The sequence below is a fragment of the Stegostoma tigrinum genome, chromosome 43 (assembly GCF_030684315.1).
Source record: "Stegostoma tigrinum isolate sSteTig4 chromosome 43, sSteTig4.hap1, whole genome shotgun sequence".
NCBI classification, from domain to species: Eukaryota; Metazoa; Chordata; class Chondrichthyes; order Orectolobiformes; family Stegostomatidae; genus Stegostoma; species Stegostoma tigrinum.
This window is the reverse complement of record NC_081396.1, coordinates 8,054,234-8,068,740: the sequence shown is the minus strand read 5'-3', so window position 1 is coordinate 8,068,740 and position 14,507 is coordinate 8,054,234. Positions and strand designations below refer to the sequence as shown.

At 40.2% G+C, this 14,507-nt stretch overlaps 1 gene segment (V, D, J or C); it reads right to left on the bottom strand.

Annotated features, from left to right (window-relative positions):
• The window catches only part of LOC125448883 (Ig heavy chain C region-like), a 28,058-nt gene extending 13,947 nt beyond the window's left edge, over positions 1–14,111 (bottom strand). The window contains 6 exon segments of the C gene segment in view: positions 931–1,248; positions 1,342–1,644; positions 3,383–3,703; positions 13,420–13,478; positions 13,568–13,874; positions 14,009–14,111. Of these exon segments, the coding sequence occupies positions 931–1,248; positions 1,342–1,644; positions 3,383–3,703; positions 13,420–13,478; positions 13,568–13,874; positions 14,009–14,051 (1,351 nt within the window).
• Positions 14,112–14,507: the final 396 nt, after the last annotated feature.

Below are 14,507 nucleotides of genomic sequence, written 5' to 3'. Positions count from 1 at the left end.
TTCACTCAAATTTATTCAATAATTACCAGTAAGTGAATGACAGAAAGTTTGCGCGGGCAAGTAATCGATTCCCTTGATCACAGACTTATGTACCAGACATCAGTGTTGAAAACTTGATGTCTTGCCATTCATTTCTTTAGAACATAAATTGGCGGTTCCACGATCCACAACAAAATCGGATCAGATCAATGAGCTAAGCAGAGAGTAGGAATTAAATCTAATTCAGTAGCTTGTGTGAATTATTTATGTCAACAGCAGATTTATTTGTCCGTTCTTGTGGCGTCCCAGGGAATCATACTGAATAATAGGATCCTTGAAATGTACATGATAATTCACATACATGAGTTCAACTCTTTAACTGGTTAGGTTGTACTTCTGTGTACCTTTCAGTTGACTGTCAGCAACCACTCAAGCTAGACTGAAAGCAGAAGCCTAAAGCAGTTGACTGAAGCAAACACGACTCAAAATTTTGTGAATACATTCATCCATTGTTGCCTAAAGATAGCTGACTCTCAAGAGTTAATTGTGTAATTAAGCTCCTTTCTCAATATAGTTTTTTTAGCTAACCAATTTTTCTCTTTCAACCTGTTTAGATAAGTCATTGCACAACTTGGCAACAGGCAGGTATTAAATGCGGGCTTATTGGCCTAGGGCTAATGACATTACCACTCTACCACTAGAGGGCCAACCCCTCCATTCTTAATATCAGCTTTCCTCACACTGCTTGGGGCAGCGTGCTTCTTGGATATTGTTGATTCTTCTATCTATTTACTACCCGCGTGCTGTGTGTTAAAGTTGTTTCATTTCCAAGAGGCGTTGGCCGTTTGCAAGTTTCTGGAACCTTGGAGTATTTGCTCACAGTTTCATGTTGTGCTTATATTTATCACAAAGGATTGATTATGAGAATAGTTGCTGAAAAACTGTCCTTACCTTTCGGGTTCCTGATGACACTCTTCACAGTGGATTGTGAAGGTGGATGTGAGGCAGCACAGGTGTATTTTGCTCCGCTCTTCCATTCCATTGCAGATAAATTGAGGAGGCTCCGTGTGCTGAAGGTCAGGTCCTGTTCCAGAGCAGTGGGGAAATCGGTGATGTTCGCGCTCACAGAAACACCATCTTTTTCCCAGTAAATGCGTACTTTGTCAGGAGAGAAACCTCTTATCAAACATGTGAGAGTGGCAGAGCTGGTGCTTTGAATCTCTTCTGGTGACGGGGGCAGGAGGCGGAGATATGGTTGTTTTGGTTCGACTGGAATGGAAATACAGGTCATTTTAGTTTTTCCGTCATTGCCATTTGCAAATGGCATTACAGAAATAAATACAAATTTTTTTTGCCACCCACCTCTTGCCTTTCCTGTTCGTTTTACGACTGGGGTGGATGACTGATCCTGTTTTGCGGAGCAAGTGTATTCCACCCCACTCTGCCACTCTTCCACGCTGCTGGTCAAACGGCTGACGGTCAGATATTGATTTCCACTCATTGTAGCTGCTTCCATGTGAACGCCTTCATTCCTTACTTTTCCATTTACCATCCAAGAGACGACTGCTCCAGCAGAAACTGGAGAGAGCACTTCGCAAACTAGAGTGGCGCTTTTATTCATCCAAATTTCTTCAACTGTTGGATCCCTTAGTAATACAGCGATCTCTGTCAGTGAGAAATGCAAGACTTTAATTCTGGCCCTTGTTTCAATCACCAGAAGTGTAACAAGGATGTCTTAATCAGTGACAAAGGATGCGATGATTAAAATGTGACCATCTCCCTCACTGATATATATCGAATTTGAAGGGACATTTCTTCTTTGCATGTTTGCTGATATGCACCATAACTTGTATAAACCAATAAAATTGAGAAATAGAGCAAACAGAAAGAAAAACAAGGAAAATATTTTGGAGGGGTGAGAGGTTTGGTATGGGCCCATGCAGTGAGCAATACAGAAATAAACAGAGAAACAATTCGCAGAAATACAAAGGCAGATAGGCCCTAAAAGAGGCACACATATGCGCAGATACAGATACGCAGGGAGACAAGGGCAGAGACAGGCAAACTGAGAGAGTGAGATGGAAATAGAGAGACATAAAACTAGAGAACAACAGCATGAGAATGACAGATAGAAGAAGTCAACCAGAGTGAGAGGGAGAGAGATACCTATGGGATGAAGACAAGAGATGGAGGCATGGAGCCTGAGAGGTGCACACAGGAAGAGGAGCGCTAGGAGCAACAATGAATGATGCACAAAGAGTGACTCGAATCGCCAGTTACAGGAAGATAAAAGAAGAAATACTTCCAAGATGGAAAGTCAAGGACAGACAAATCGAGAAAGAAACACATAGCCAGTAAAGGGAGACATAAACTGATAAAAAGATCGGGATCAGAAGAAATAGAGACGGATAGATGGATGGACAGAGGCAGAAAGTGGCTGACAGTAAAAATGAGAGCAAGAGAGCAAAATAGACAACAGAAGACAGACAAAATCTACCACACCACGAGGGTTGATGAATTTTAACCACAGTGGATTAATGACAATCATTATCCCTGTAAGGTCACGAAACCTGCTGTTCAAGATAACCGATGTGTCTTAGCCTTAATTCGGTTTATACAAAGAACCGTTGATACATACTTCAACAGAGGATTTTGCTGTATGCTTGCTGTCTCTGTCGATTCTCATCGAATAGCAAATTTCCGTCTCTGTTCCACCAGAAACCTCAGTCTCTCCCTTTAGTTTCACTGAACATCATCCTCCCAATTCACCTTTTCTACAAATGCATAGCGGCACACAACAGCAGAAAACACTAAATCCATAATAGTGTCAGCAGGAGAAACAGACTTGTTGAAGTTGAATTCTTTCTGATGAAGTGTATGCATTGCCATGGTGTTTTTCCTGCCCTGGATTGTATTTGTAAATGAGCCAAAGCGTAGTTTTGGCTTGGTTTATAAAGTGTTTTTAATACCGAGGCTGTCTAGAAATTTTGTCTGAACTTGCCATTGTAAAAAGATTTGCAAAGAATCACCCTTCATTCTGTAGCCTTCCTCATAGTGTCTACATTTCTGTCTCTTTTCCTCTATCTTCCATCAAGGCCTTTCCTTATTCCAATAATTCTTTCCTACTGAGAATGAGACTCGCAGAGAGCAGAGGGAAACAGTTTCGAATGTTGTGCTCCACTATATTTTTGAAAGATCGGATACCTGGATCATTTCCAACCGATTTTTCCTCTAGCATTTCTCTCGACCATAAGATGCTATTGATATCACTCACTGTAACCAGTTCAAGAATGTTTCATCCTCAGCAACAGACCACCAAAACCAGATGTCATCTGGTGCAATACTGAAGATGAAAGTTTACACTTCATTAATTTGAGCTTGTGAGTTTGTTTAAATTTCTTACCCGATGTTTGTCTAATTTCTTTTGTCTGTACACTTTTGGTTGCAGAATGAGAAACTTGGCAACTGTACACAGAACCGCTGCTCCATTCCTGTAGGGGCACTTGAAGTAAACTTGTACGGCTGAAGGCATTGTTCGATGTTTTCATTGCGGGTGTAGTTGTAAAACCTGATCTTATGTCATTCGTGTTCTTCTGCCAGCTCACCGCAACATTTTCAGGATAGTATCCGGTCATTAGACAAACCAGCTGCACAAATCGGTTTGCTCTCTGTTCTTCCGTTGCAGAGAATAGGAGACTGACTATTGGTGGAGAAGGCTGTACTCCTAGAATTACAACAAAGAAAAGACTTACTCTCTCCTGAATCGATGCTTATACTGCTTCTTGGATGTTCTTTCTAATCGATTGCTCTCAAGTATTACATAAAATGTATGTTTTGGCCATGTTATAGCATCATTATACAATGATGCTGAAAGACACTGTTCACAACATTGGTGTCATATTTAACCTTGATGCGATCTCTAAATCAAGTAGAGCGGTAGAGTCCTACAGAATGGAGACAGATCTTTCAGTCCAACACATCCAAACTTAACTAATCCCATTTGCCGATGATGTACCCACATCCTTCCAAATTTGTTCCTCTCATATACTATCCAAATATCCTTCAAATGTAATAACAGCACTTGCCTCTACGACTTCTCCTAATAGTTAATTACACACACACCATCCTCCATGCGAAAACGTTTCCACTCAGATCCCTTTTAAATCTTTCTCCTCTCACCTTAAACCTATGCCTTCTAGTTTTGAACTCCCCTGTCCTAAGGAAAAGATCTATGATATTTATCTTGGCACTGCTTGTCATGACTACATTAACCTCTATAAGATCACCCTCAATGTCCTTGTTAAGACCACCCATTTTTAATTCTAACTTCACTGATTTTTGATTCTCCACTCACCTATAGTTTTAACATTACGTCATGAAATTGCACTATCTGGGAATTCCTCGGCGACCTCCAATTTCTAACTTTGGGGCTCCAAAGTTATGCTGCCAGTGTCTTAATCCGCGGCCAGGCACATATCCCAGATCCCCACTGTGCTTCCTAACTTAAATTTTGCGATGTCAAACCACGCCTCGATCTGAAAACTGCCTTATTCAGCCTTAACTTCTCAATGACTTCACTCAACTCTAGCTCTAAGATTTTCTCCAGCCCAAGTCATCTGAGAAACATCTATTCATCTAATACTGGCTTCTAGAGAATTCATGATTTTAACCGTTCCAAAGTTTGTATCTGTGCTTCTAGGCTCCAAGATTTGGAGTCCAATATTACTCCCCAATGAACCTTTCTCTTCTTTCCCCTCTTTACACTCCTTGTGCACTTTTGAAAGCATGTCTTTATGTTGAAGGCTCTAGCCATGTCTCAAAATATTAAGGATTTTTGCCGATAATCTGTTTTACATTTCCTCCTTATCGAACATTTTTATCTCATAAAGTTATCAAGAAACAAGTTTGAATAGGCTTTCGAGAAGTAGGTGTCATTTGGGTTTCTATAAGATAATAGAAATGTTTTTGACACCAGAGAGTGAAGACATTTTGGGGTCTTGCTCATGTGGTTGAGGGAGCAAAACAGTTCCTTGGAAAGTAGAAAATCTACTACATTAACAGGTGATGGAGTTTGATAGGACACACAGATCAATCCCCAATCCTCGAACTGCGATTCAGTCTCACTGCTTTCAGAGGATCACTGGGGGTTATAAATGGACATTTCATGACTGTGACAGAGCAATAATCTTATTCTCAAGTACTCTACCCGCATGCTAATTTCACAGTTACTTTTCAAATTGATTCTCATCAACCTGTTGTAAAATGAGCGCGCAACGGTACTGTGAGCATCACTGCTCTTAAGCAAAGTTCCTTGAACCAAATATATATCTCCAATGTAAAACACACCACTTAATATCTTTCTTTGTGTATCTGGATATTTTTAATTGCCTCATATTCTCAATACACCCAAAACGGTTTCTTCCCATTCGTTTTTTGATTAAACTTCATACATTTGAAATATTCTTTCAAGGAAAGATACCAGACTTCCTTGTCCCCAAAACGAAGCCTATTGTCACCTAAACAGTCATCTGGCCAGAATGTTCACAACCGTGGATTCACTCGTGACCTTGAGTTGAGCATCAGACTTCTTACTGTAGCTATCAGTCAGATCATCCTCTTATTGTTGCAATGCTTCTCCCTTCTCGGAAATGCTACAGATGAGATTCTACCATGCCGTCCAAGCACTTCAAGGGTACCGTCGACTATTCTGATACTCTCACTGAAATTCCACCTTCAAATTATTTAAATTAAAACTAACTCCAACTCTGCTGCCAAGTCCTAAATTACACCGCAGCTCATTCACGCACCACTGCATTTACTCAAACTCGAGCAATAGGTTTTAGTTAAATTTCTCATACTTTTTAAAATCAAATACAGCCACAGCCACAATGGTACTTCCAAAACACCAAAGGTAAACACGGTTCTGGCTTTCTACAGTCGTCCAATCCTGGCTTTACCACACGTAAACTTTTATCATGAAACAATACAACAGCCTTATCAACCCCATTTCTGAATGTTGAACTGTGTCCTCTGGTCTATTCACACATGGGCACTGCTCAGTGATCTCCTGCAAGCATACTTTTGACAGATTCTCAATCCTTTTTCGGCCAGAGTAAGAAATCAACATGTCGCAATGCCTTCCACGGCAATGACGACTCGTTTCAGTCTCTGTAGCGTCATAAACCAGAACAACAACTGACCGCACTTGCAACTAAAGCTGTCGGGCACATGATCGTGTCAACCCAGATCTGGAGTGTGGAAACAGTGGGTTCTGATACTTTCCAACAAGAATCACGGCTGCACTAGTTCGAATTGATATTAACTCTGTCTGCACTGATATTCACTACATGCTAAGTCCAAATTTGAGAAAACTGCTGATGATCTTCGCCACTCTCCTTTTGCAGGAGAATGGATTGGCTTGGATTGACATGGATTGGATTGGTAGAGGTGGCGTTGGAATGATCGAGAGCTAGGAAATCTGTACGTGTGACAGTTCATTTGCAATACAATTTTCATGACAGAAAGAGGGTTAGCAGAGTCGCATCCGACTGGAAACATAAATTATGCTTCTCTCTTCGCAGTTGCTGCTGAGCTTCTTCCTAATTTGCTGTTCCTATTTAATGAAAGAGAGAGGGGCGACCCACATTTCAGGAAAGCAGCACTTGAAATGGGTTTGAGTTAAATTGAAAAAAAGATCAAGTCGATAAGATATTTGTGGGAGTTGTGTTCAGGTAACCCATCAGTAACTACACGGTGGAGTGAGCACAAAGGAAGACAGTATGAGAGTTTGTCGGGATATCGGGTCTGTAATGATGGGCGATTTTATCTATATAACAGCTAGGAAAGTCAAATGTGCAAAGGTAAATTTAATGTGGAGTTCGTACAAAGATTTGGAATAGTTTCTGCAAACTGCATGTCCTGGAACTCTGCTGAACTTGTAACAGTGAAACATGATCTGATTAATTCATGATCTCGTATTGAAAGTCCACCTACGTATCAGCGACAATAATACATTTGCTTTTAATTTGAGGAAGAGAGGATTAGCTCCAAAATTTTAAAAAGAGGTGTTATTGTGACATGAAAACGGAGCTGCTTGAAATAAATTGGAAAATTAGGCTCGAAGAGAAATCAACAATGATATAATGACAGACATTTAAGGAGACATTCCAGATCGCACAAAGTAGATACGTTCCAAAATTGTAAGGAGAAATCCAAGGGTCTTACCTGCCATCTGTGGCTAAAGATAACATCGACATTAAACAAACAGATTTGATTGCAGACAGACAGAAGTCAAATCAGAAAATTAAACAGCATTTACAGGACTAAATCATCTGAAAATTAATAAGTAGTGGAACATCATAGTACGATAGGAAACAAAGTCGAGATTAAGAACAGAGCGTGTGAGTTCTTATAGGTTTTGTAAGTAAATGATTTACAAAGTGAACATCGTTCATGCAGCGTGTGAGTGTGAGGAATTTATGCTGTAAAACAAGTGAGATAGAAAGTTTATAGAACACTTATTTTGCATCAATTTACATGACAGAGAATAAAAGCAACATCCAAGAAGCAACAATGAATCGGCAAATGAAAGGGAGGTCAGAAGCAGGAAAATCACTATCACCAAAGGAACAATCTCGATTAAATGTTTGGAGTTACGAGCCAACACCTGCCAGTTCTCTCATGGCATCATCCTAGAGTCTGAGCAGAAAAATGCTGTTGAAATAACTGATGTCTTGGTTTTACGTTTGTGTGACATCCTCGATTATGGAAAAGACCTTTAGACTGACGGGAAAAAATTTAAAACTTTCAATCAAAAATAGTGGGCGACCATGAGCAAGAAATGATTGAGAATTTAGTATCGCAGCAGGAGTAGCAAAATGTTAGGGTATGCAATAAAATATGTCACAGCAGGGCACTTGATAAGTTCAAGGGATTCAGTGTGAAAGCAAAATGACTTTGTGAAAGGGAGGTCATATTTGCCAAATCTACCAGACAAAGGGAATTGGTGGTTGCAGTTGTCTAATATCTGAAGACATTTGATAAAATGCTGTGTCAACGTTGGCATCCCGAAAATGAAAGACCTGGGTGGAGGATATAGGAATGGACAGAAGACGCGCTGGGCAGTCGGAAGCTGACAGTAAGTGTACAGGACTCATTTTAAGATTTGAGAATGATGTGCCAGAGGGACCGATGCAGAAATGTGAATGTTTGTAATTTATCACTTGGATGAGGATGTATAAATTCTGTTTTCCAAATTTGTTGCATCACAAAAATAGAAAGGACATTCAGTCAGTCATCAGTGGGCACAAGTAATTACAAAAATACGGTCATCGGCGTGGGTTGTGGGAAATTTTGGAGGCGGCACGGTGGCTCAGCTGTTAGCACTGCAGCCTCACAGAGCCAGGGACCCGGGTTCGATTCTAGCCTCGGGTAACTGTCTGTGCGGAGTTTGCATATTCTCCCCGTGTCTGCGTGGGTTTCCTTCGGGCCCTCTGGTTTGCTCCCACAGTCCAAAGATGTGCAGGTTAGGTGGATCGGCCATGCTAAATTGCCCGTAGTGTTCAGGCGTGTGTGGGTTATAGGGGGAAGGGTCTGGGTGGGATGCTGCAAGGGGCAGTGTGGACTTGTTGGGCCGAAGGACCTGTTTCCACACTGTAGGTAATCTCATCTCATTGAATAAAGAAAGACCATTTCAGAAGAAGAATAGAAAAAAACGTATAATCAAAACAAAGAGAAATTGTAGGAGTCAGAGGTTCAGAGGAGGCCTGATGAATGTATTGCTTGAGATTAGTACACACAGACATAATGTAATTCAGAAAAATAAACCAATTATATCACTTATCACACAAGAAATTGAACACAACGACACTGAAGTTATTCTCTTTTTTCAGAAAGACTAGGCGCATTAGATATTCCTCCCGGAGGATAGTGTGTGATATTGGTTATCTCATTTATGGGAGGATGTAAGTGCGCTAGAGGCTGTTCAGAGAAGGGTCACCAGAGAAGTCCATTAAATGATTATGTTGTCTTCTGAGGAATGGTTTTGCAGTCCTCTTGCCTGAACTGCTACTTAAATGTTGTATTCATACTTGGATATTGCACAATCAGGGCCATAACAAAATATAAATTTACTATAAATCAGATGCAGTCAGTGTACCATTTCCCAGCAAAATGAAAGACATCTAAGGAAACACAGAGTAAATTATTCCTGTGGAGGACTAGGAGGTTGTAACTGATTTCATTAAATCGCATGCCAGTTTGAAAAAAATGTTGGTCAGTTTACCAATAACTACAATAAACCGTTGGAATTATTCTGAACTGTGCAACCAAATTTCTTCTATGTTTTATACGGCAGAGTGTGTTGTGCCCCAAATTTGCCAAATTGAAAATAAATGTTGGCCCAGTCAGCGACTTCCACATCCCATGGGTGTTTTTCTTCTTCTTTTAATCAACGGAAGAGATATATTTCAGTCATGCAAACAGCGTTTGCTCCATTGGTGAACAAAATGAAATTGCCAATAAAGAATGGAAATTTCAGAGGATAAGTGAAACATTACAGCGATAAATATTGTACGAGGACTCATTAAAATGATAGGGCTTTTGAAGTACTAACTGGGGCTGTAAAGAAATTCAAGTTGGAAACAAGTGAAAATATATTGCTGGGAAATAACTGTCAATGCGTGTATTAAAGTAAGAATGCTGGGCAATTTCGAAAATTAAATACATATAGAATGTTACTGAGAATACAAGTGACATAGATGGCAAAGCCATGGTTCATTTGCTGTTTTCAGGGAGAGGACACAGGCATTAAATTAACCTTAAAAAAACGCTGCTGTCTACTTCAGGGAATGACATTTGACGCCGGATTTTCATCAAGTCACCATTCCATGAAATGTCTAAACAGCTACTAACTGAACCAATGAAACACGCATGCACAAGAATGTTATCATATCCAATCAGAATGGCCTGGGATCGGTTTTAGCGTTGTTACAGTTGAAGGGGAAGCACTTTTCTTCCGGGAGAGAATGTCACGAGTGAACAAACTGCATGAAGCATCGAAGTGAAATCGAACGATTATCTCACTGCACCCTATCCCTGTGTCATTTGAAAAATGACCAATGAGTGACCATTTCATCTTTCTGATAAAAATCCTGCACCCCCACATTTCTCTGAGCCCAATCTGCATTTTAACGTTTCCTTTCAGAGACAGGACGAATACTGTCTCTGAAAAACTAGGTACCAGATTAATTTCCGGGAAGACAGGACTGATGTCTGAAAAGAGGCCGTCTCATAAAGTCAGAGAGTCATGCAGCATGGAAACGGGCCTTTGAAGTCAACCAGTCCACGCTGAACATCTTCCCAACTAATCTGCCTGTATTTCACCCATATGCATCCAAATCATTCCTATTCATAAACGTGTAAAATGTCCTTTAAAAGTTGTAACTGTGCCCACATCCAGCACTTCCTCTGGCAGTTCATTCAACACATTCAACAACCACTCTCTGTATAAAGAAAATGTCCCTCATGTCTTTTTCAATCTTTCTCCAATCGCCTTAACAGTATGACCACTAATTTTGAACTCACCTACCCGAGATGAAATACCTTTGTTGTTCCCCTTAACATAGCACCTCATGACTCTGTGAGCATCAAAGAATACCCTTCAACCTCCTACCCTCCAGTTTAAATAGTCATAGTCTTTCTAGTCTATTTTTGTACCTCAACCCCGCACGCCCAGCAACATCCTGGGAAATCTTTTCTGAACCCTCTCCTGTTTAATGGTATCCTTCCTATAACAGGGCGACCAGAACTGCACATTGTACTCCAGAGGAGTCCTTGCCATCTCTACAACCTCAACATGATGTTTCAAATCCGATACTCAAAAGTCCAAACTTGAAGGCAAGCATGCTAAACGCCTACTTCACCACCCTGTCTACCAGTGATGGAAATTTCAAATTAGTATATACCCGACCCCTTCGGTGGCTCTGGTCTATAACATTACGCCTTAAGTGGAAAAGTACTCTCTGGGCCATATTCGCTACAGAAAAAGTGGCTGAGGCTGAAACGTTGAATGTTTTAGACAAGAATTCAGATTTAGTTCTTTGGGTGAAATTGATCAAACAGCCTGGCAGAAAATTGGTACGCATTATGCAGCTGAATTATCAGTTATGATCATTTTAAATTGTGGAGCAGGCTCGAAAAATCAAACGCTCTTCTGCTCTTCCTACTTCCATGTTTCCATGTATTATATGGAAGGCTATTCCTCAGGGTTAATTTTATTTGCCACTTGCTGGACTGATTTAATCTCCCATAAAATTCACTGTATACTTTTCTTTATGGCAAACTGGAAAGCAGTAGTTCAGTTTTGATTTTAAGCATGTTTCAGCAATTTTGCTTTGCACTAATTATAGCCCTTTGCAGCCAATTACAGACACTTGTGATATTCGTCTACAGGAAAGCTTCCCAAGTTGAACAAGTCATCGCTGTATTGGTGAAAATACTCCTACTGATGTCTAAATCAAAATCAATTTAAGCAAGCTTGCAAAAAAGAAAAAAAATGCATTTGTAACTCATAATTTGTAATTTGTACAAAACACGACGTTGCATAAAAGTAAAATGAGCTTTTCATGGTTAATAAAGATACCGGGTAAACTAATTAAAATTACATTGTGTAAACACACTCGGTCCCAATTCGTTCAAACTATTATAATTATTTTCAGGGAATTTACCATCGAGTTAACAATATTACAGTCGAAGCTCTTGTCAATTTTTAATTGCATGAGACGTCCCCTCTGCATTTCATTCAGACACAATTCAAAAAAGCGTTACTGCTAGCATAAAGCTTTTCTCAATTCAGACTTGGCTAAACTGTTCGAATGAAATGCTCTGTGTATCTGTAAAACTCTAGCACGGCAAAGTACGGTGTAAATTCGTTGTCTGTTTACTTTGTAGCAGCTGGATTCAGTGATCTATTAAAATAAGCATCTTACATTCTTCATGCCAAGTAGATTATATGTTGAAGTATTGGCTTGCTCCCAGCCTAATTATATATTTAACAATATACTCATGCTCCAACGAAATCTCAAAATGAGCTTGAAACTTAAGACACATATTTGGCAACACTCCTAACCGAGCCCGTGTTAAAAGCATTCTTCCATTTATCACGTTATGCAGTTCAAATTGTTTTACTGAGAACTATGATTTTTTAAAATTTGTCAGCAAAACCATAACGATTTGTAACGAGGGAGGTCACTTACCAGGATTTACAGTCACGACAGTGCCATCTCCGTATACATCATAGTAGTCACAGTCAATCAGTTCTCAATCAGTACTGCCCAAAAAGGGTCAGTGAAGCGACGGTAATATCGTCAACATTTAAAGACACGTCTTCTCTAGTGTCTCCCACATACATGCATAGCATTAACTAATCCTCATTTATGGACAGTTATAAACCCATTCACATTTTCCGTGTCTCCAGTGCGAGTGTGAGAAACATTGGAAAAGACAGCATGCTGAGTTTACATGCCAGGATGTGACGAGAATTCCAGAAAACGGCAAACTAAAATTGATGTTAAATTTCATGAAGCAGCAGCCATCAGCAAGAAAGTTCATTATTGCAATCGCGATCAAGAAGTAAAACAGACAACTGTGGGGAAGGTTTATGCCGTGACTTGTGTCACTGTGTCCCCAGCACAGCACATCACTTCACTCCAGCACAAGAAACCCATTGTTGCTAATATGGACAAATATCACCCAGATGTTCCAGGATATTGGTGGACTGATGCAGAATGTATGATGCAAATCATTCCCTTTACATTGTGTTCCCAGTCAACGTTTCTACTTCTTGGGCACTCAGTAAACGCTGGATAATTGTCAACATTGCAATGTGAATATGATTATGGAATTCACATACTCATCAACTGAAGGACTGCGAATATCATTCTACAGCAGCAGCCAGACTTTAACAGTTGCAAGGAGCATTTAAGCATGCTGTGTTTCGGCGTGGAAATAATAATTTGCGTTAAGAAGGGACTCCAAGGTGTTGGGAGGTTTCAGTATGACGGGAATCAAAGATTCATTGCTGTGCTACACCAAGTAACACAGTCACACAGATCAGTACGAAAACGTCTCGCATTCATTCATACAACAGCATGAAGTCGAGGTGCAAACTACAATCCAGATTGCTACAATTGTACATTTTTTGTGGTTCTTTCAGAAAACTAACATTGACAGTCCTCCAAGCTACAGAATAGATGCTCATCCCGATAACCAATGAACCAAGGTATTTCTGATTCTGGTGACAATGTGTGCTGGCCGTTTCTGTATTACCAGAGGCATCTTCTCGGTTGCTGTGCAGTAGCTGTCACAGTGTTACATCCCAGCGCAAAAATGAATGGTCGTACGTAATGGTAAATTGGACAGCAGCGCTGAGCATCCAATTGCCTCTTGCCCAGACTTTTTCTGCTGAGTATTGGTACCAATCATTTATAACGTGCCTCCTGCTATTACAGATCAGAATTGACGTAATCAAAGCTAATGTTCAGCATTGAGGGAAAAAATAAGTCCCGTATTACTTCATAGGAGATTTGACGGTATTCTGTAATGATGAAAGAGCAAGCTCATTACTGTGTATGCTCTGCATCGATACGTGCCACTGTCTTGAACTGTTAGACCATTAATTCTCAAAGAAAAGGACTTTGATCCTTTGTTAACAGTTTCAACATATCGTCCACCTCTCGATATGCTCTCCTCGTTTGTTGCGCCCAATTTTTTTCGATACCAGTACGTGTTGCACAATTCATAGCTAGTATCTCTTAGGACACAGTTGATGGTCAGTGATTCGCCCGTCTCCTTTGTTATTGATTTCGGTGTTTGGTCCACTCGAGCAGTAAAGACACCTGGACAGAGAAAGGCATATTTATTACATGATATTTGTCTGTCAATAGAAGAGTTTTCAGAAAGGGACATTACAAAAAACGTAACAACATTGCACAGTTTAAACAAATAAATATCAATATGAAACACCACTTACTTGGTGATAAGGCTAAAAGGACTGAGAGCAAGAAAATACTCATTGTTTCTGCACCGATGGAACTGAAAACAGCAAACTCTAGGTCTCAACGCCGCTTGCTTTGTGTAACTGTGTGTATCGGAGCACTGACTTTATAAGCCTTGTGAGACTGGGTTTATTTGCATGGCATGGAGCGAGAAACCAATCACATTCGTCATAGCTCAGGGTTGTGATGGGCTGAGTTTTGTGCCCTCTAAACATAGTCACGTTATGGGGATCTGCATCGACTTAGAATGAACAGATCACTAGTATAATGGAGAAACCACTTCTATGTAACTATGCCACATTTCTTCACATCAGGCTCCATCATATGTGTTTAATTTCCTTGTGTTTTAACTTGGTGATATATTAATTTCATTTCTGGGAACATCTACTGTGTTAAGACAGCGAACTCATGGACATGAACACACCTAAAAGCTCATAAGTTGGAACTGTTAGCACACGGAACTCACATTAATTG